General features: G+C 41.3%; 1 protein-coding gene across 6 annotated transcripts in view; it reads left to right on the top strand.

Annotated features, from left to right (window-relative positions):
• The window catches only part of NUP210L (nucleoporin 210 like), an 86,575-nt gene that overhangs the window by 46,881 nt on the left and 18,961 nt on the right, over positions 1-20,733 (top strand). For 5 of the 6 annotated variants that reach the window (XM_043568506.1, XM_043568508.1, XM_043568507.1 and 2 more), the window contains 15 exons: positions 312-485; positions 6,109-6,301; positions 8,054-8,142; positions 8,580-8,684; positions 8,987-9,088; positions 10,023-10,151; positions 10,481-10,608; positions 11,640-11,772; positions 12,432-12,494; positions 12,860-13,039; positions 13,651-13,731; positions 13,826-13,957; positions 16,588-16,746; positions 18,297-18,388; positions 20,468-20,642. In XM_043568506.1, the coding sequence (XP_043424441.1) occupies positions 312-485; positions 6,109-6,301; positions 8,054-8,142; positions 8,580-8,684; positions 8,987-9,088; positions 10,023-10,151; positions 10,481-10,608; positions 11,640-11,772; positions 12,432-12,494; positions 12,860-13,039; positions 13,651-13,731; positions 13,826-13,957; positions 16,588-16,746; positions 18,297-18,388; positions 20,468-20,642 (1,935 nt within the window). The remainder of the gene's footprint in view (positions 1-311; positions 486-6,108; positions 6,302-8,053; positions 8,143-8,579; positions 8,685-8,986; positions 9,089-10,022; positions 10,152-10,480; positions 10,609-11,639; positions 11,773-12,431; positions 12,495-12,859; positions 13,040-13,650; positions 13,732-13,825; positions 13,958-16,587; positions 16,747-18,296; positions 18,389-20,467; positions 20,643-20,733) is intronic. The other variant, XM_043568511.1, reaches the window with a different exon arrangement.

Consider the following 20,733-nt stretch of genomic DNA (forward strand, 5'->3'; position numbering starts at 1 on the left):
ACCAGAGAAAGGTTGAAACACAGAATGGTTTTTCCACTTTTTACCAACTGATAACAAAAGATTTGGTGGAGGAAAAGACTGAAGTGATTGATCAGAATTAGATTTTTTAATGTTCCCTTTGCTTCCAAATTTCCGTGATACCTTTGTTTCTCTTAGCACAAGAACTATGTGCATAGATTAAGAACTATGATGATTATGATGTCCAGAGACACCCTGTACTGGAGATTGAACGATTCTGAAGTGTATAGATTGGCCCAGCTGACATCGAGTGTCTACTCATGGTTGCCTCTTGCTCTGCTGTTTCCTTAAAGGCTCTGACATTCCGAATTGGAAATCACCCAGGTATCCTGAACCCTAGTCCAGCTGTGGAGGCTGTGCAGGTACGCTTCATGTGTGCCCACCCTGCCAGCATGTCAGTAACCCCAGTGTACAGAGTGCCAGCTGGTGCCCAGCCATGCCCTCTGCCACAGCACAACAAGCAACTGGTGAGTACAGTGGTGCCAACTAATTTGGCACTTTTGTCTTCTGTGCTTTAGAGATAAATGCTCTGAAGTATGGCTTTTGTCTTATCAAAGTTACACTTGATCTTAGCCAAAAGGCCGAGAAGCAGTTGTTGTCTTACTAAAGTTAAGGAGACTGGGGGCGCCTGGGTGGCTCAGTCGGTTGAGCGGCTGACTTCGGCTCAGGTTATGACCTCGCACTCCGTGAGTTCGAGCCCCACGTCAGGCTCTGTGCAGGCAGCTCGGAGCCTGGAGCCTGCTTTCGATTCTGTGTCTCCCTCTCTCTCTCCCCCTCCCCTGCTCATCTCTCTCACTCTCAAAAATCAATAAATGTTAAAAAAATTTTTTTAAGTTAAGGAGACTGTTTTATTTGTTATTCATTCCCTGATAGTGTCTGAAAAGAGATGATTAAACTAAGTTAGAATTGGCTACACCTAGTGGCATTTGATGACTTAATGACTTTGCTTACTGTACATAGGTACATAGTCAGCTTATAATCATGGCAACAGGCAATGGAGATGTCTCCAAACTTCCAGTTAGTTTGGTTAATATTTTTCCCTCACAGATGTTTTATTGACATTATTGGTAAGTAATAGAATTTATCTCTACTCCAGACCCATGAAGAATAATGATAAGCAGTAGCGTGGCTAGTAGGGAATGAGGAATAAATGAGTTTTCTAACCTTGAAACTAGAACATCAGACTATAAACTAAGTGAGGTGGACTTTAATTCCAAGCATAGGAGAATGGAAGTCATTTCTTAGAGAACAGAACAACCAATTCTTCCTGTTTAGAGATGGAGAAACTGAGGCTCCTGGGAGTTGAGTAACTTCTCCAAAGTCATAAAGCTACAAAGCAGCACATTCTGTCTGACTCCAAAGCTCTTGTTTTTTACTTTTATACTATTCTGTCTTTTTATTATAAAATAACAAGAATATGAGATGTTAGGGTTAGGAACTCATTTTCTTCAGAACTAAATTCCATGTGAAATATTATTCGAAGTTTATAAATGATTTACTTTTTTAAAATCCACTTAGATGGAGCAGAATAAAAGTTATCTGTATAGTTGTCATTCAGTGTCACATTTTTCATTTGAAATAATTTAAATTTATAAAAAATTTGCGGGGTGCCTGGGTGGCTCAGTCGGTTAAGTGTTCAACTCTTGATCTGGGCTCAGGTCATGATCTCGTGAGTTTGAGTCCTACATCGGGCTCTGGGCTGAAGGCTCAGAGCCTACTTGGGATTCTGTCTCTCCTTCTCTCTGCCCCTCCCCTGCTTATGCTCTCTCTCTCTCAAAATAAACTTTTAAAAAATTTTACAGAAAATTTGCAGGAAAAGTACAGCTTCTTATCTTGCAACCATTGAGGAGCAATTTACAAACATATTTCTCCATACTTTAGAATTTATTTTTTTGGAATTAAATACAATATACATACCGTAAAACTGACCCTTTTAAAAGTGTACAAGTGGTGCCTGGGAGGCTCAGTCAGCTGAGCATCTGACTTTGGCTCAGGTCGTAATCTGTCAGTTTGTGGGTTTGAGCCCTGCATTTCATTTTTCAAGGATTATTGTGCTCAGTATAGAATTCTGAGCTGGCAGTCTTTTTCTTTCATCATTGGCTTCTGTGGTTTCTTATAAGAAATTAGGTGTTAATTCTCTCTCTTTCTGCTTTTATGATTCTGTCTTTCTCTTTGACTTTGGAAAGTTTGATTATTATGTGTCTAGATGTATGTATCTTTGAATTTATCCTACCTGGAGTTCTTTGCACTTCTTGGATGTTTAATGTTTTTCATCAACTTGGGAAGTTTCTAGCCGTTGTTTCTTCAAATATCCTTTCTTCCTCTTTTTTCTCTCTCTTTTCCTTTTAGGACTCTCATTTTACATATGTTAACACACTCAGTGGTGTCCTGTGAGTCTCTGATGTTGTTCATTTTTCTTCATTCTTTTTTCCTTCTGTTCATCAGACTAGATCATCTCATTTGATTTATTTTGAAGCTTTCTGATTCTTTCTTCTGGCTGTTCAGATCTGCTGTTGAGTTCCTGTAGAGAAATTTTCATTTCAATTATTACACTTTTCAACTTCATAATTTAATTTTGGTCTTTTATTTATTCTCTATATATGAGACATTATTTTCATACTTTCCTTTAGTTATTTAGACATGAATTTCTTTAGTTCTCTGAGCAAAATAGTTGACTAAAAGTCTTTTTCTCAGGGCACCTGGGTGGCTCAAAGGGTTGAGCACCTCACTGTTGATATCAGCTCAGGTCATGATCCCAGAGTCATGGAATCAAGCCATGCGTTGAGCTCTGCACTGAACACAGAGCTGTCTCTCCCTTTGCCCCTCTCCCCCCTGCACACTCTCTCTCTCCTTCTCTCTCTTAAATTAAAAAAAATTTTTTTAATTAAAAAAAAAACCTCTGGCACAAAAACAGACACATAGACCAATGGAATAGAATAGAAACCCCAGAACTAGACCCACAAACGTATGGCCAACTCATCTTTGACAAAGCAGGAAAGAACATCCAATGGAAAAAAGACAGCCTCTTTAACAAATGGTGCTGGGAGAACTGGACAGCAACATGCAGAAGGTTGAAACTAGACCACTTTCTCACACCATTCACAAAAATAAACTCAAAATGGATAAAGGACCTAAATGTGAGACAGGAAACCATCAAAACCTTAGAGGAGAAAGCAGGAAAAGACCTCTCTGACCTCAGCCGTAGCAATCTCTTACTCGACACATCCCCAAAGGCAAGGGAATTAAAAACAAAAGTGAATTACTGGGACCTTATGAAGATAAAAAGCTTCTGCACAGCAAAGGAAACAACCAACAAAACTAAAAGGCAACCAACGGAATGGGAAAAGATATTCGCAAATGACATATCGGACAAAGGTCTAGTATCCAAAATCTATAAAGAGCTCACCAAACTCCACACCCGAAAAACAAATAACCCAGTGAAGAAATGGGCAGAAAACATGAATAGACACTTCTCTAAAGAAGACATCCGGATGGCCAACAGGCACATGAAAAGATGTTCAGCGTCGCTCCTTATCAGGGAAATACAAATCAAAACCACACTCAGGTATCACCTCACGCCAGTCAGAGTGGCCAAAATGAACAAATCAGGAGACTATAGATGCTGGAGAGGATGTGGAGAAACGGGAACCCTCTTGCACTGTTGGTGGGAATGCAAATTGGTGCAGCCGCTCTGGAAAGCAGTGTGGAGGTTCCTCAGAAAATTAAAAATAGACCTACCCTATGACCCAGCAATAGCACTGCTAGGAATTTATCCAAGGGATACAGGAGTACTGATGCATAGGGGCACTTGTACCCCAGTGTTCATAGCAGCACTCTCAACAATAGCCAAATTATGGAAAGAGCCTAAATGTCCATCAACTGATGAATGGATAAAGAAATTGTGGTTTATATACACAATGGAATATTACGTGGCAATGAGAAAAAATGAAATATGGCCTTTTGTAGCAACGTGGATGGAACTGGAGAGTGTGATGCTAAGTGAAATAAGCCATACAGAGAAAGACAGATACCATATGGTTTCACTCTTATGTGGATCCTGAGAAACTTAACAGGAACCCATGGGGGTGGGGAAGGAAAAAAAAAAAAAAAAGAGGTTAGAGTGGGAGAGAGCCAAAGCATAAGAGACTGTTAAAAAACTGAGAACAAACTGAGGGTTGATGGGGGGTGGGAGGGAGGGGAGGGTGGGTGATGGGTATTGAGGAGGGCACCTTTTGGGATGAGCACTGGGTGTTGTATGGAAACCAATTGGTCAATAAATTTCATATATAAAATAAATAAATAAATAATAAATAAATAAATAAAAGGATAAATTTAAGTGTAATACTTAAAAAAAATTTCTACTGAAATCTAATTTTATTTCAAAATATTAGAATTTTTCTAATTACTATTACTCTAAAAAATTACTATTGATATGCTGCTTGTCTTTTTCTAGCTATTTTAATAAAACTTTTGGAAATGTGAAAAAAAAAAACCCACCTCTTTGTCTAGTAAGTCCAGTGTCTGAGCATCTGCAGGGACAGTTTCTGTCAGCTGCTTTTTTTCCTATATATGGGCTGTACTTTTATTGTTTCTTTGCATCTCTAATAATTTTTTGTTGAAAACTTGACATTTTGTATATTTTTTTAATGTTTATTTATATTAGAGAGAGAGAGTGTGAGCAGGAGAGGGGCAGAGAGAGGGAGACACAGAAACCAAAGCAGGCTCCAGGTTCTGAGCTGTCAACACAGAGCCCAATGCAGGGCTCAAACCCACGAACCATGAGATCATGACCTGAGCCAAAGTCGGACGCTTAACTGGCTGAGCCACCCAGGTGCCCCAAAAAGTTGACATTTTAAATAACATAATCTAGCAATTCTGAAATCATATTGTTCCCCTTAATAGGTTTTGTGGTAGTTACTGTTTTTTGTTGTGGTAGTGGTTTAGTAACCTTTTCTGAACTAGTTCAGTAATGTCTGTATTTTTTCTTTGTCCTCTGTGGCCACCAAAGTTTCTGCTAGGTTAGCTTTGTGGTCAGCTAATTGTTGGATATAGATTTCCTCAATTCCAGGTATATTTGTGGGGATTATGTTAAATTTATAGGTAAATTCAGAATAACTGAAATTTTTATGATGTTGAGTCATCCTTTCATATGATGTATGTATGTTATATATGTTTCATAAGAATATATATCTATCAAGATCAAATCTAGATCAAAAATAAAACACAGGTATAGAAGATACTTTGAGGGACATTGGGGAAAAATAAATATTGACTGTATATTAGATGAAACTGAATATTCTTGTGTGTGCTAATACTGTTTTTCTTAGAATGTTCGCATTCTTAGAAAATGCATGCTAAATTATTTAGGGGTAAAGCGTCATGATGTTTACATCATTTAGCAAAAAATAACCCAAGGGCACCTGAGTGGGCTCAGTTGGTTAAGCATCCAACTTCGGCTCAGGTCATAATCTCGTGCTTTGTGGGTTTGGGCCCCGCATTGAGCTTTGTGCTGACAGCTCGGAGCCAGGAGCCTGCTTCAGATTCTGTGTCTCCCTCTCTCTCTGCCCCTCCCCTGTTCACACTCTGTTTCTCTCTCTCTCTCGAAAATAAATAAACATTAAAAAAAAAAAAACCCAGACACACACACTTGGTTGGAGGGTAGGAAATTAGAGGGAGAGACAGATAACACAAGTGGTGAATCCAGGTGAGATGTGTCTCAGTACTCATTATACTATTCCTTCATCATATCTGTTGGTTTGAAAATTGTCAAAGAAAATAGATTGGGAGAAACATGAGCCCTAGCTTCAGGGATATCTTACTGCCTCCTGTGTTGTTTTTTTCCTTTTTTTATTTCTTTTTTTTTAATTTTGAGAGAGAGCATGAGTGTGAATGGGGAAGGGACAGAGAAAGAGGGAGAGAAAGAATCCCATGCAGGCTCCATGCTGTCAGCACAGAGACCAATGTGGGGCTTGAACCCACAAACCATGAGATCATGACCTGAGCAGAAACCAAGAGTCAGACACTTAATTGACCAAGCCACTCAAGCGCCTTGCTTTTCTTTTCTTCTTCTTTTTTATTTTTTTATTGCAGATTCCTGTATCAAGCCTGAGGGACACAGTCTTGGAACTGGCAGTGTTTGATCAGCACAGGAGAAAGTTTGATAATTTCAGTTCACTAATGCTAGAATGGAAATCCTCAAATGAAACACTCGCTCATTTTGAAGATTATAATTCAGTAGAGATGGTAGCAAAGGATGACGGCAGCGGACAGACCCGGCTACACGGTATTATGGTGACTTACAAATCCTTTCACATAACCTGCTAAATGTTTCTGCACGAAGTATTTCCCTTGAGTGATGGTTTATTTTATTTATATATATATATTTTTCATGTTTGTTTATTTTTGAGAGACAGAGCATGAGCGGGGGAGGGGCAGAGAGAGAGGGAGGCACAGAATCTGAAGTAGGCTCCAGGCTCTGAGCTGTCATACAGAGCCTGATGCGGGGCTCGAACTCACAAACCATGAGATCATGACCTGAGCCGAAGTTGGACACTTGACTGACTGAGCCACCCAGGCACCTTGGTGACAGTTTATTTTAGATTTTATCATACCTCTCCTTTCATCTTTGATTATTGTATGTTTTAGCAAACATAAATGTAGATTTCCTTGGTTGCAAAGCTAGGGTCCAGGATGCAGTATTTCTCACAAGAACATAAAATTACTTTTTAAAATATATTTATTGCCTATTATTTACCTAATAATGAAAATTTTATTCATTTATTAGAAAATGTTTATTAGGGTGCTATTAAATGTAAGGGCCTGTGCTAGGCACCTGAAGGTGGAGTGGTACGTGAGATAGTCGCGGCCTCTGCCTTAATAGACTTCAAACATTACAACTGTGTTAGGTGTTTTGATGGGCAACTATGAGGTGCTTTAAGATTTACAATAGGAGAACCTAACCTATTTCAGAACAGAGAAGGCTGCCTGAGAAAGTAACATTGGCACTGAGACCTTAACGTTGCAGGGGCAATAGAAAGAGGAGACAGAAAAATGAGCCAAATAAAGTGAGTGAATCCTACAGAAGGGCCAGAGGAACAAGCAGAGGTCCTGAGAGGCCAGCGAGCCCTCATATGTAATTGCTTCTCAAGCCTCTGCTTGTATCACATTTGCCATTTCACCAAAGCAAGTCAGCTGCCAAAACCAGAGTCAAGGTGGATGAGAACTACTCAAAGGCATGGATACCAGCAGGCACAATTATATGGCATCTACCACAGATCAGTCCCAAAGGTGAAGAAAAAAGGGGTACAAAGGCCAACCTTTAAATTTCTGGCATGAGCATCTAGACGGATGGTATATCCATTCATGGAATAAGAAACACTAGAGAAGGGGAAGTAAAGACTCAGCCTTCTCCCCACCCACAGGAAACTTACCCATAGGACAAGTCTAAGAGCTTGGGAACGTGGAAACATAGTAGTCAAGTGTATGTAATACTATAATGCTTTAATACCATAATACTGTAATACTATAACAGTATGGTATAGTTAGTGTAAAAAATGGTAGCAAGGAGGGGCACCTGGCTGACTCCGTGGTTAACTGTCCAACTCTGGGTTTCGGCTCAGGTCATCATCTCAGTTTTGTGAGTTTGGGCCCTGCACCAGGCTCTATGCTGATAGCTCAGAACCTGCTTGGGATTCTCTCTCTCCTGCTCTCTCGTCCCTTGCCCACTTGCGCGCGCTCTCTCTCTCTCTCTCTCTCTCTCTCTCTCAAAGAAGCTTAAAAGAATAAAAACTGTTTCTGTAAAAAAAATTTTTTTAAATAATAAAGAAGCTGAGAAATAAAGTGGTTGTCCAGGGTCCCTTAGGAATATAGTGGCAGAATCAACACAAAAACTCAGTTTTCAGTTTCTTGTATATTTCCCCACAAAGTAGTTTTTCCTCTATGCAATAAAACATCATTTGGGAAAAATTAGGGCAAAATTTGGTTTTCTGGAGACATTTTTGTGTTCTACATGTTATTGTTTCTCCTATATCTCCAGGTCATCAGGTCCTTAAGGTACATCAGTTAAAAGGGACTGTACTCATTGGAGTCAATTTTGTGGGCTATTCAGAGAATAAAAGTCCAAAGGTAAGTGGAGACTATTATATTAGAAATAGAAATCAGGGACGCCTGGGTGGGTCAGTCAGTTGGGTGTCCGACTTTTGGTTTCAGCTCAGGTTGTAATCCCAGGATCATGGGATCAAGCCCCATGTTGGGCTCTGCACTGAGTATGGAGCCTGCTTAAGATTCTCTTTTTCCCTCTGCCCCTCTCCCCTGCTCGCGTGCACTCTCTCTCTCTAAAATAAAAAAATTTTAAAAAAAGGAAAGAAACGGAAATCACTGAAATTTAAGGCTTTTCTTTAAACTTCGTTTATTTATAACTTAAAAATCATTTATAACTAACTCTGAGAACTATGCACCTCTCTGATTCTGTTATCTTTGGCATGTGAAAGAACATTGGGATCTTCTCTCAGCTGAGGAATTAAAAGTTTATACTCACCTTTGTGGTGCCTGTGTGTTTCTAGGAACTTTCCAACTCGCCCAGATCTGCGGCCGTGGAACTGCTCTTGGTAGATGATGTAACTATACTGCCTGAGAACGCCACCATCTATAACCACCCTGATGTGAAGGTAGAAGTTGGAGGGATCTAGCGAAATTAGATCTGGTTGGAGGGGAAGAGTATTAGGTTATTAAGGTTAATGTATGGCAATAAAAAAAAAAAGCTACCTTACATATTGAAAATCAGTGATAAGCATACGTAACACATGTGTAATACCTTGGGTAGTAATACTTTAATAATCATAGTTTGTCTTTGGTCCATTGACCTTAATCTTTTAATCTCATACTCTTCCTTCAGTAGCTAGGAATTACTTTCTTTGACTTATTTATAAATCGAATAAAATGGAATATTGTTTGTCTGATCTTTCCATAGGAAATATTTAGCCTTGTGGAAGGATCTGGTTATTTTTTGGTCAACAGCAGTGAGCAGGACATTGTCACCATCACTTACATGGAAGCAGAAAGCTCTGTCCAGGTAAGTTCTAGAGATAGGTCCCAGGTTGATAGTCTCAGGTCAAAGCTCATTCTTACGAAAATGATTGGGGAAAAATGCCATTGTGTGTCTCGAACTTGTTATAAAAGTAACATTTGCCTCTTTTTTTTAACCTACATATATTCGCCAACCAAAAACAAGGTTTGGTTTTTTTTTTTTCCTTCAACTAGCTGGGCAATTTTTGCTTCTGGTTAAAATGAGACAGTATAGGAGACATCTAATTGTAAGATTTTCATTAAAAGAGGGTTCGTTTCTATAAATTTCAAAGGGTGGTTAATTAGATGTGCTGTCGACTTTATAACCTGAGGATATAATGTTTTTAGCCAGGATATGACAACTCAATATATTAAGCTATCTTTGTAGTCAGTATGCCAAGGCATTTGCTTTTAGTTGACTTTTAGTAATAAAAATAATAGCTTATATTAGCATAAGTGTATATTTCCTTTCCTTCTAAAAGCTCAAAGGAATGTAACTTACCTTGGTCATAATGTTTGTTTTTAAGAGGGTGGATTCGGCACTGCATGCAGGTGCCATGCTGGGCAGGACCCACAGCACAGGACAGAAAACCAGGTCTTCCCACTGCTTCCCTCCCGCCCCATGGCCCCTGTTGCACTGGTGATTTCAGCATAAATGGACTGGATTTTCTTCATGAAATCCTTTCCCCATTCATAGTTAAGAGGCTGGATATGTATGTTGTATTTTGCCTCAATTCAGTCAACTTAAACTTTGCTCTTTATCAGTTAGTATTTGTTAAGGGTGCATATTGTGCTGTGCCTAAAACACGTAATGTGACCTCTCAGTTCCCATCACAAAGGAAGTAAGTTGTTGTATTTCGTGCTTTTAGTGAAAATAGTTGTTTTGATTATGCTCAGGGCACGTGTGCTTCTTTACCCAGCTACCATCTTCTTCCTTCTAGTTAGTTCCAGTACATCCTGGATTTCTCACCTTGGAGGTCTATGATCTGTGCTTAGCTTTCTTGGGTCCAGCAGTGGCCTACCTCAGGGTGTCAGACATACAGGAGCTGGAGCTTGACCTGATCGATAAGGTGAGAGACGTTTGCTGTGTTGCATCAGAGAAGCAGGCCTCGTTTTCACCCTGTAGCCTCACTTCACGTAGTCTGTGTGGCTCCTGTGTGTGCACCAGGACCTTCAGTGATGTTCATGGAAATACCTGTCCTTAAAGAACAATGCTCCGACATATAAGATAAACAGTACTCGCAGCTAAACCAGCACGTATGGGTTAGGGCCATTTGATCAAAACCTGACCGGGAGCATTCAGCGCAACAAAACACTTTGTCACCCTCAAAGAGTTATTAGACTGTCCTTGGTGAATGACATACTCCTACTAAAATTACCTTTCTTTTTTAACAACTAGGTTGAAATAGGTAAAACTGTGTTAGTAACTGTGAGGGCTCTCAGCCCTTCCAAACGCCCATTCCGAAATAAGTACTTCAGAAACATGGAGCTTAAACTGCAGTTGGCTTCTGCCATCGTCACCCTGACGTGAGTGCCACCTCAATGCCTCCTCCCCAGGCTGAGCACCAAGCATCTGCTCTCCCTGTGTTCTTCTCTCCTTTTCTGTCACAGGGCCTTTCAGCCCGTACTCTCCCCATATCCAGCTCTGTACAAAGTGCCCCTTCCACGTTCTCAGATATGTTTTGTGGGACAGATTGACACATCTCATGAATATTCCCATCTCATGAAACTTCTTGGATGATATCCCCTGGGGTGCTTCAGGATAGAGGACCTTCAGAAATCTCCCTAGAAGCAGAGGTGCCGGTACTCCCCTCTGTGAAAGGGGAGTACAGAGAATCCAGGGCGGCTTAGGATTTGCAGTTTTGCCAGCGTTTGCAACGTTGCCCTTATTCCTTTGGAGCCTTGGAATAAATATTTGGCCTTCAGGAGCTTCCTGCCTTTGCCATGAACTTTGTCTTGACTCTGGAAATTAATTTTCGGGCTGTTCCCTCTAACTACAGTTAAAATGAACAGAAAATGTTAATTAAAGCATCTTAGAAAGAAGCATAACTTGCTGCTCTTAAAATCAAATCTTTCTCGGGTGGCTCGGTTAAAGTGTCCGACTTCAGCTCAGGTCATAATCTCACAGTTTGTGAGTTCAGGCCCCGCATGGGGCTCTCTGTGGTCAGCACGGACCCAACTTTGGATCCTCTGTCTGTGTGTCTCTCTCTCTCTCTGCCCTGCCCCCACTCACGCACACCCTCTCTCTCTCAAAAATAAATAAAAACATTTTTAAAAAATCAAATCTTGGGGCGCCTGGGTGGCGCAGTCGGTTAAGCGTCCGACTTCAGCCGGGTCACGATCTCGCGGTCCGTGAGCTCGAGCCCCGTGTCGGGCTCTGGGCTGATGGCTCGGAGCCTGGAGCCTGTTTCCGATTCTGTGTCTCCCTCTCTCTCTGCCCCTCCCCCGTCCATGCTCTGTCTCTCTCTGTCCCAAAAATAAATAAACGTTGAAAAAAAAAATTTTTGGAAAAAAAAAAATCAAATCTTTCTTACCTAAAAACACATGTGTCTTTGTAGGCTCATGGAGGAGCAGGATAAATACTCTGAAAATTATATCCTTCGAGCTGTTGCTATTGGGCAAACCACACTTGTGGCTGTTGCCAGGGACAAGATGGGGAGGAAATTCACATCAGCCCCTCGCCAGATTGAGGTAAGGAAACCGTCTCATCCAAAATCCATACCTCAGCTCATTTACCTTTATTCATCTTTTTCTGTTTAGTTTGCACAAGTTAAAAATCATTTGATGGAAGAAAATGATAGTTGTCTGACTCTTAAAGCAATATGTAATTTACTTTAGGTTTTTGTTTTTCTGTGTAAAAGTAATATGCTTCTGGTAGAAAATTTGGAAAGCAAAAAATAAAGACATAGCATGAAAATCACCTATAATTCCACTACTTAGAGGCAACCATTATTAATATTTTGGTGTATTTCCTTTACTTTTTCCCCATGCTTATTTTAACATGGATGAATCATACTGTTTTTTTCATTCTAATCTTATATCAAAAGTATTTTTTTATGTCACTAAAAGCTCATTGTTGGCCATTGGTAGTTGTCGAAGCTGGGTGATAGGTACCTGAAAGAGCATTTTACGATTCCCTCTAATGACCGCTTTTATTCTGATAAGTGGATATATAATTTTTAAGCATTTTTATTTATAATTTTTTGCTACTGTAAATAAAATTTATATTTATAAATGAAGTAAAATACATCTGTGTATAGGATTTTTTTCCTTAGAATAAGCTGCATGGTCATTTGTTACAAAATTGACTCTAGTCCATCCCTGTTATCTTTGTGTTTTTCTTCTTCAAGGTGTTTCCTCCATTCAGACTTGTTCCAGAGAAAATGACACTGATTCCAACCAACATGATGCAGGTGATCTCAGAGACAGGAAATACAATTCACCCTTTCTCCTCACCCCACTCTGCCTCACTCCAACACAAAACACACCCTTCTTCCTATTGGCCTGCTCTTGTCTACTCCCAGCCAAGTACAGCAGGTTCTGATAAAGAACAAAATTAGTTCTTTCCTGTCCCCTAAAGAACAGGGTGTAACCTACCTCTTGGAACCCCATAGATGTTGTATGGCACTTGGATTTCTTCTGCATTTGAGTTGATGTGGGATATGTCTCTTGGGAAGTGGGGGAAGATAAGAGGTCAAGTTGCTTGGACAGAACATTGGGAAAAGAGAGATGATTTCTCCCCATGTTCCAGGCATTCACTGGCATGTTTAAATTCCAGGTAATGTCTGAAGGTGGCCCCCAGCCCCAGTCTATCATTCACTTCTCCATCAGCAACCAGACTGTGGCTGTTGTGAATAGGAGGGGGCAGGTTACGGGGAAGGTAGTTGGCACAGCTGTGGTCCATGGCACCATCCAGACTGTAAATGAAGATACTGGCAAAGTCATTGTGTTTTCCCAGGTATTTGTTCTTTGTTCTGCTCTGCTTCTACTTTTCCAGCTGGGAACCATATTGGGGGTGTGGGGTGGTGATGAGGAGGGTGTCAGCAACCCAGGAAAACCCTTTTGAGTCCTTTACCTGACATCCTCTGAACCAAGCGTAGGAAATATGTAATCTTCAGTATATAAAAAAAAAAACCCACAAAAACACAGAGTATTTGGCATTGTTATAAGACATAGTCCCTATCCTTAAGAAATTGTTTAGGGGGGGCGCCTGGGTGGCTCAGTCGGTTGAGCGTCCGACTTCGGCTCAGGTCATGATCTCCCGGTCCGTGAGTTCGAGCCCCGCGTCAGACTCTGTGCTGACAGCTCAGAGCCTGGAGCCTGCTTCTGATTCTGTGCTCCCCCTCTCTCTCCGCCCCACCCCTGCTGTACTCTGTCTCTCTCTGTCTTTCAAAAATGAATAAACATTAAAAAAAAAGAAAGAAATTGTTTAGGGAACAAAAACAATCTATAGCATATTTTGTTGTTGTTGTTGAATGCCCCAAATAAGCACAGAGTAGTTATTGTAAGCATCTCTGCCCACTGCACAGACAGCCCCTTGTAGTCCAAGCTTGCTTCCCTGTTGAACAGGATGAAGTACACATTGAGGTGGTTCAGCTACGGGCTGTTAGGATCCTTGCACCTGCCACTCGACTCATCACAGCGACTGAGGTCAGTCAGGTGACTCCATTCTCAGTGCCTTCCGGAACGCAGTGCCAGCTGGGCAGGGCTTACAGCAGTACAGCACAGCCCCACTTCTTTTCAGATGCCAGTTTATGTTCTGGGAGTGACCAGTACCCAGACTCCTTTCTCCTTCAGCAATGCCAACCCCGGACTCACATTCCATTGGTCCATGAGCAAAAGAGATGTATTGGATCTGGTACCCAGGCATTCGGAGGTATGAATTTTTTAATAAAGTATTTTAATTAAGATATATATATATTGTTTTAGACATAATTCTATTTATTGTACACCTAATAGACTATAGTATAGTAGAAACATAATTTTTTTTTTAATTTTTTTTTCAACGTTTATTTATTTTTGGGACAGAGAGAGACAGAGCATGAACGGGGGAGGGGCAGAGAGAGAGGGAGTCACAGAATCGGAAACAGGCTCCAGGCTCTGAGCCATCAGCCCAGAGCCCGACGCGGGGCTCGAACTCACGGACTGCGAGATCGTGACCTGGCTGAAGTCGGACGCTTAACCGACTGCGCCACCCAGGCGCCCCTAGAAACATAATTTTTATGTGCACTGGAAAACCAGAAAATTCATTTTCTTACTTTATTGCAATATTTACTTTATTGTGGTGGTCTGGGACTGAACCTGCAGTGTGTCTGAGGTGAGCCTCTACTTGGTGATAAATAGCTTTGATGGGACGCCCAGGTGGCTCAGTCAGTGATGTGTCCAACTCTTGATTTCAGCTCAGGTCATGATCTCACGGCTTGTGGGTTCAAGCCCCACATCAGGCTCTGTGCTGAGCGTGAAGGCTGCTTGGGATTCTCTCTCTCCCCCCCCCCCCCCCCCGCCTCTCTCTCTGTGTATGTGTGTCTCAAAATAAATAAACTTAAAAAAAGAAAATATGTTTGATGTGTTAATGCACATAGCATTAAGCCTTAATCAGAAACCTGAGAAAGAAAAAAAAGAAAAAGGTGGATGCTACTTTACCCACTGTCACCTGAACATCAGTTCGAGAGAGCCTGCCCGAGGTGGTCTGGGCACAGAAGCAGCCACCCAGGTCCTTGGAAGGAAGAACCTGTGGCCAGGTTACCCAGTAGGTCCTGACTCAGTACCCACAAGAATGAAGAATCAGAGGTAGAGGTAGACTTGGGAGAGAACAGAGGGGTTACAGGAGCTACGATTAATAAGGTATTTCTGGAGCCAGCTAAAAAGAAAAGAGAAGTCTAAAAAACAGCTACAAAATCTATTTGCAGCTCTTCTGAAAATATTCCTAGATCTGTAGTCTAGGGAACCTCCTGTCTGTCATGGAGTCCCCTGAGCCTAGTTATACTTGGAATGAGGAGAGAGGAAACTGTATGCAGTTGGGCAGAGTCCTGAACAGGGATTCGACTCTTTTTCTTGACTAGCAAATAGGGGTTGTGTGAGAACGGGGTGGCCTGGGCCTCTGCATCTGTCCTACATCTCCCTTCCTCCAACTTTATCTAAAGGACCACTCAGGGATGCCTGGTGGCTCAGTCGGTTAAGTGTCTGACTTGACCTCAGCTCATGTCATGATCTCACGGTTCATGGGTTCGAGCCCCACATTGGGCTCTGCACTGATGGCATAGAGCCTGCTTGGGAGTCTCTCTCCCTCTCCACCCCTCCCTTGCTCTCTCTCCCTCAAAATAAATAAATAAAAACTTTAAAAAGAAATTAAAAAAAAAATTTTTTTTAAATGAAGCACCACTCTCCTCCAAAAGAAGAAATGATTGAGAGCCACACAGTCTCCCCTCCTTCCTTAGACCCTGCACAGGCGAACCAAGGGGTGAAATGGGAAGAGAAAGGTCTCCAGCGCCCCTCATGTGGGAGGCGGCCTGTACTGTGGTGTCGCCATGTAGATCATTATAAACCACTTTGCTTTAGCATAAGACTTCCTTCCAGACAACTGATTGAGATCTGCATATAAGAAAAAGGAATTTTTATATAGGGGAGGAGGGAAAGGTGATTTTGGAACTTGGGACTCTGTGTGAGTAAAGAGAGCTAGAAGAAAGGTCTTGAGGGCTCTGGACAACAAAAAGGCAGGAGAGAGAGGATTGGAAGCAAGTGCCCGAAAGGTAGGCAGGTGTCCACTTCAACACCTGCCTTAGTGTCGGCCCTGCCTTCCCGACGGCCTTGTCCAGTCTGGGCCAGAATGGTGAGTGAAGCCGTGGGAGACAGTCAGCTAGTGTGAGCACTGCCCTAAAGCCCGAACTTTCCTTCTCATCCTCTTGCTTCCTTGCCACCACTCTGAGCTCCGGAGGGTATATTGCCTCATTTCTCCCAATTCAGGCCCTACTGTCTGAACCTATTTAGGGACTCTTCCTTCATTCCATTCCTCTGTCCATGGATGAACTTGAAGATAACATGAGCTTCTCACAGAGGCTTGCCAGAATTAGGTGAGTGCTATACACAGAGTTCACTTTAGGAGTTCCTGTGTTGTTGGGAATTTGAAAAGAAATAACACTGAGAATAATCGTCGGTACCCTAGTTCTTTTCTATAGACGTATCTAGCATCTGTTTTCCTTATTGTTACAACACAGAGGGAAGTGTGCAGTGATAATTAATGAATATTTCTTTTCTTTTTAATTTTTAAATATTTATATTAGAGAGACAGACGGACAGAGCACACAAGCGGAGGAGGGGCAGAGAGAGAGGGAGACACAGAATCCAAAGCAGGCTCCAGACTCTGAGCTGTCAGCACAGGCCCTGATGCAGTGCCGGAACCCACGAACCAGCGAGATCATGACCTGAGCTGAACTCAGATGCTTAACCAACTGAACCACCCAGGTGCCCTAATTAATGACTATTTCTTAATCCATCTCTGTTTTCTAGGTTTTCCTACAGCTCCCAGTAGAGAATAACTTTGCAATGGTTGTCCACACAAAAGCAGCTGGTCGGACCAGTATCAAAGTCACTGTCCGCTGTATGAACAGTTCCTCTGGGCAGCTTGAGGGGGATTTGTTGGAACTGTCTGATGAAGTTCAGATACTGGTAAGCTCCCAAACCTAAATCTTATTTTTACATGTCAAGGAGAAGAAGGTTCTACTCTCTTATCATCCATGAGGAGCTTGGTCTGGATAGAGGTAGAGAAATTGCTAGAGGGAGCCCTAGAACAGGCTTATAGTTCTAGATCTTTGTCATTCTTGCTAATTGTGTCTATATAAGTATTGCTATTAGAAAGTGTAGAACATTCAGGGAGGGGGACAATACATAAGAGACTCTCAAATACAGAGAACAAACTGAGGGTTGCTGGAGGAGCTGTGGGGTGGGGGGAGAATGGGCTAAATGGCTAAAGGGCATTAAGGAAGATACTTGTTGGGATGAGCCTGAGTGTTAAACATAGGGGATGAATCCTTCCTCTCTGCCCCCATTTCTCTCTCTCTCCATCTCTCTCTCAAAAGTAAATAATAGGACATTTAAAAAATTAAAAAAAAAAACAACCCATAGGGGACGAATCACTGGAATCTACTCCTGAAATCATTATTGCACTTTATGCTAACTAACTTGGATGTAAATTAAAAATAAATAAATAGAAAGTGTAGAACATGCACTCTCCTCAACTCCCCACACAATGAACATGGGATATGAAACCATAATAACTAAAGAGGGATTCATTTCTGAACTGCTCTGCCTAACACGGATATTATGATATCATCCACTTAGCTATATTCACAGATTTAGAAGGAGATTTAAGCCTAAATTCCGGGAAGGTGTGGAAACACAGACAGTTGGTTTCTACAGGTGTTCTCAGGCTGAAAGCTAACTGGCCTGGTTGTTGTTAGAGTTCAAAAGAAAAATTGTCATTTATGGGGGGCGAATAAGTTTGTTTACCTCTCAATTTGGGCCTGATTTTTTTTTCTTTTTCTATTTTTTTCCTTTATTTTGGCTTTGTTTCTCTGGTTCGGTGAGGGGCAGAGGAAAGAGCACTTTCCTAGGAGGTAGAAAACCTGAATAGTGTCCTTTGCTAATTTGTTATTATAGGTTTTATGTTCTCAAATCTGTATTCGGGTTACCGGAGCTAAAATTAGAAAATTCAGAATTATTTTAATACTTAATATCTAAGTGATACAGGGAATGTGGTCCATGTGAATATTGTCGGAAGCAGGACTAATACTAGATTTGTGCTGTAGAATACCGAGGTATGGGGCACCTGGGTGGCTCAGTTGGTTAAGCGTCCGACTTCAGCTCAGGTCACGATCTCACGGTCCGTGAGTTCAAGCCCCACGTCAGGCTCTGGGCTGATGGCTCAGAGCCTGGATCCTGCTTCCGATTCTGTGTCTCCCTCTCTCTCTGCCCCTCCCCCATTCATGCTCTGTCTCTCTCTGTCTCAAAAATAAATAAACGTTAAAAAAAAAATTAAAAAAAAAAAAAAGAATACCGAGGTATGTTTGAAGTGTGGCTCATTTGGAAAGGAGCGTCGTGGATGGACCCTTAGACTGTGCTGAAGTGAGGTGGATGTGGGTTTGTAGTTGTCAGTTTGTGAGCAGAGGTCACCATTTGTCTTCTCCGGAAATGAGGAAGAACTCATTTTCTCATTATAGGTGTTTGAAAAACTCCAACTGTTCTTTCCAGAGTGCCAGCCTGAGCGAATTCTGATGCCCATGAATTCCCAGCTCAGACTGCACACCAACAGGTGAGGAGAATGGAGAAGGGCAGGCCAGGTTGTTAACCTTACCCTCGGGAAAACATTGAACATGGAAAAAACCTGTTGCCTTCTAGGTGATTTTTCTAACACAAATAATAATTTTTTTTTAGTTGAAGGGAAATTCATGTAACATCAAATTAACCATTTTAGAGTGGACAGTTTGGTGGCATTTAGTGTATCACAGTATTGTGTAGCCGACACCTCTCTCTAGTTCCAAAATATTTTCATCATCACCACAGGATCACCCATCAGCAGTCACTCCCTGTCTTCCCCCACCCTCTCAGCTTCTGGCAACCACTGTATGAATGTGGATTTCACTTACATGGAATCATGCAGCATGTGTGTGACCTTTTGCATTGGCTTCTTTCAGTTAGCATGTTTTCGAGGCTCGTTTCCATTATAGTATGTATCAGTATTTCATTCTTTTTTATGACTAAGTAATACTCCATGGTATGGATATAACATCTTTAGTTTATCCTTTAATCTGTTGTCAAACATTTGGGTTGTTTTCACCTTTTGGCTGTTGCAAATAGTGCTGTTACGAGCATTCACATACAACTATTTGTTTGAATACCCGTTTTCAGTCCTTTTAGCTGAATAATTTTTTAATGATAAATATGTGATGGGATTTGATTTTTAAAGACATGGGCAGACCTAAAGTGTAAGACAGGAAGCCATCAAAATTCTAGAGGAGAAAGCAGGCAAAAACCTCTTTGACCTCAGCTGCAGCAGCTTCTTACTCAACACGTCTCTAGAGGCAAGGGAAACAAAAGCAAAAAGTGAACTATTGGGACCTCATCAAAATAAAAAGCTTCTGCACGGCGAAGGAAATAGTCAGCAAAACTAAAAGGCAACTGATGGAATGGGAGAAGATATTTGCAAATGACATATCAGATAAAGGGTTAGTATCCAAAATCTCTAAAGAACTTACCAAACTCAACACCCAAAAAACAAATAATCCAGTGAAGAAATGGGCAAAAGACATGAATGGACACTTTTCCAAAGAAGACGTCCAGATGACTAACAGAAACATGAAAAAATGCTCAACATCACTCATCATCAAATACAAATCAAAACCACAATGAGATACCACCTCACACCTGTCAGAATGGCTAACATTAACAACTCAGGCAACAACAGATGTTGGCGAGGATGGGGAGAAAGAGGATCGCTTTTGCACTGTTAGTGGGTATGCAAACTGGTACAGCCACTCTAGAAGACAGTATGGAGGGTCCTCAAAAAATTAAAAATAGAATTACCTTACGACCCAGCAATTGCACTACTAGGAATTTATCCAAGGGATAGGTATACTCTTTCAAAGGGGCACATGCACCCCAATGTTTATGGCATCACTATTGACAATAGCCAAAGTATGGAAAGAGCTAAAATGTCCATCGACAGATGAATGGATAAAGAAGATGTGGTACATATATACAATGGAGTAATACTTGGCAGTCAAAAAGAATGAAATCTTGCCATTTGCAACAACATGGATAGAACTAGATTGTATAATGCTAAGCGAAGTTAGAGAAAGACTTCACTTACACGTGGAATTTAAGATACAAAACAGATGAACATAAGGGAAGGGAAGCAAAAATAATATAAAAATAGGGAGGGGGCAAAATATAAGAGACTCTTAAATACAGAGAACAGAGGGTTGAAGGGGGGGTCTGGGTGGGGGCATGGGCTAAATGAGTGATAGGCATTAAGGAGAGCACTCGTTGGGATGAGCATTGGGTGTTGTATGTGGGGAATAAATCACTGGATTCTACTCCTGAAACCATTATTGTACTATATGCTAACTAACTTGGATGTAAATTAAAATAATTTTTTTATAAATAATAAAACCTAAAAATAATAAAAAAATAAAATAAAATAAAATAAAATAAAAGACACGGGCATAATCCAAAGGCAGACTTTTGCTTAAGGAACAAATGAGCACATAACATGGAGAATGGCAGGCATTTTCCTCAGAGTACAGCCTCTAACGGGGATCCTGGCAATCCCTACTCCTTTCTTTCTGGTCAGAGCCCCCAAGAGATGCTACTTGTTCCATTTGTTCCCTAGAGAAGGGGCCGCCTTTGTGAGTTCCCGTGTTCTCAGGTGCTTCCCTAATTCATCTGTCATCGAGGAGGATGGTGAAGGGCTTCTGAAAGCCGGTTCCATTGCAGGCACTGCCGTGTTGGAAGTCACTTCTGTAGAACCTTTTGGAGTCAACCAAACAACCATAACTGGAGTTCAGGTGAGTTCAAGGACTTACTCACAAAAATAGAAGTAATTACCATGGCCTGAGAGGCAGATTTCCTGGTTTGAGAACTAGAAACTTCTCTGGA

This window comes from Prionailurus bengalensis, chromosome E4, assembly GCF_016509475.1.
Source record: "Prionailurus bengalensis isolate Pbe53 chromosome E4, Fcat_Pben_1.1_paternal_pri, whole genome shotgun sequence".
Taxonomy (NCBI): Eukaryota; Metazoa; Chordata; class Mammalia; order Carnivora; family Felidae; genus Prionailurus; species Prionailurus bengalensis.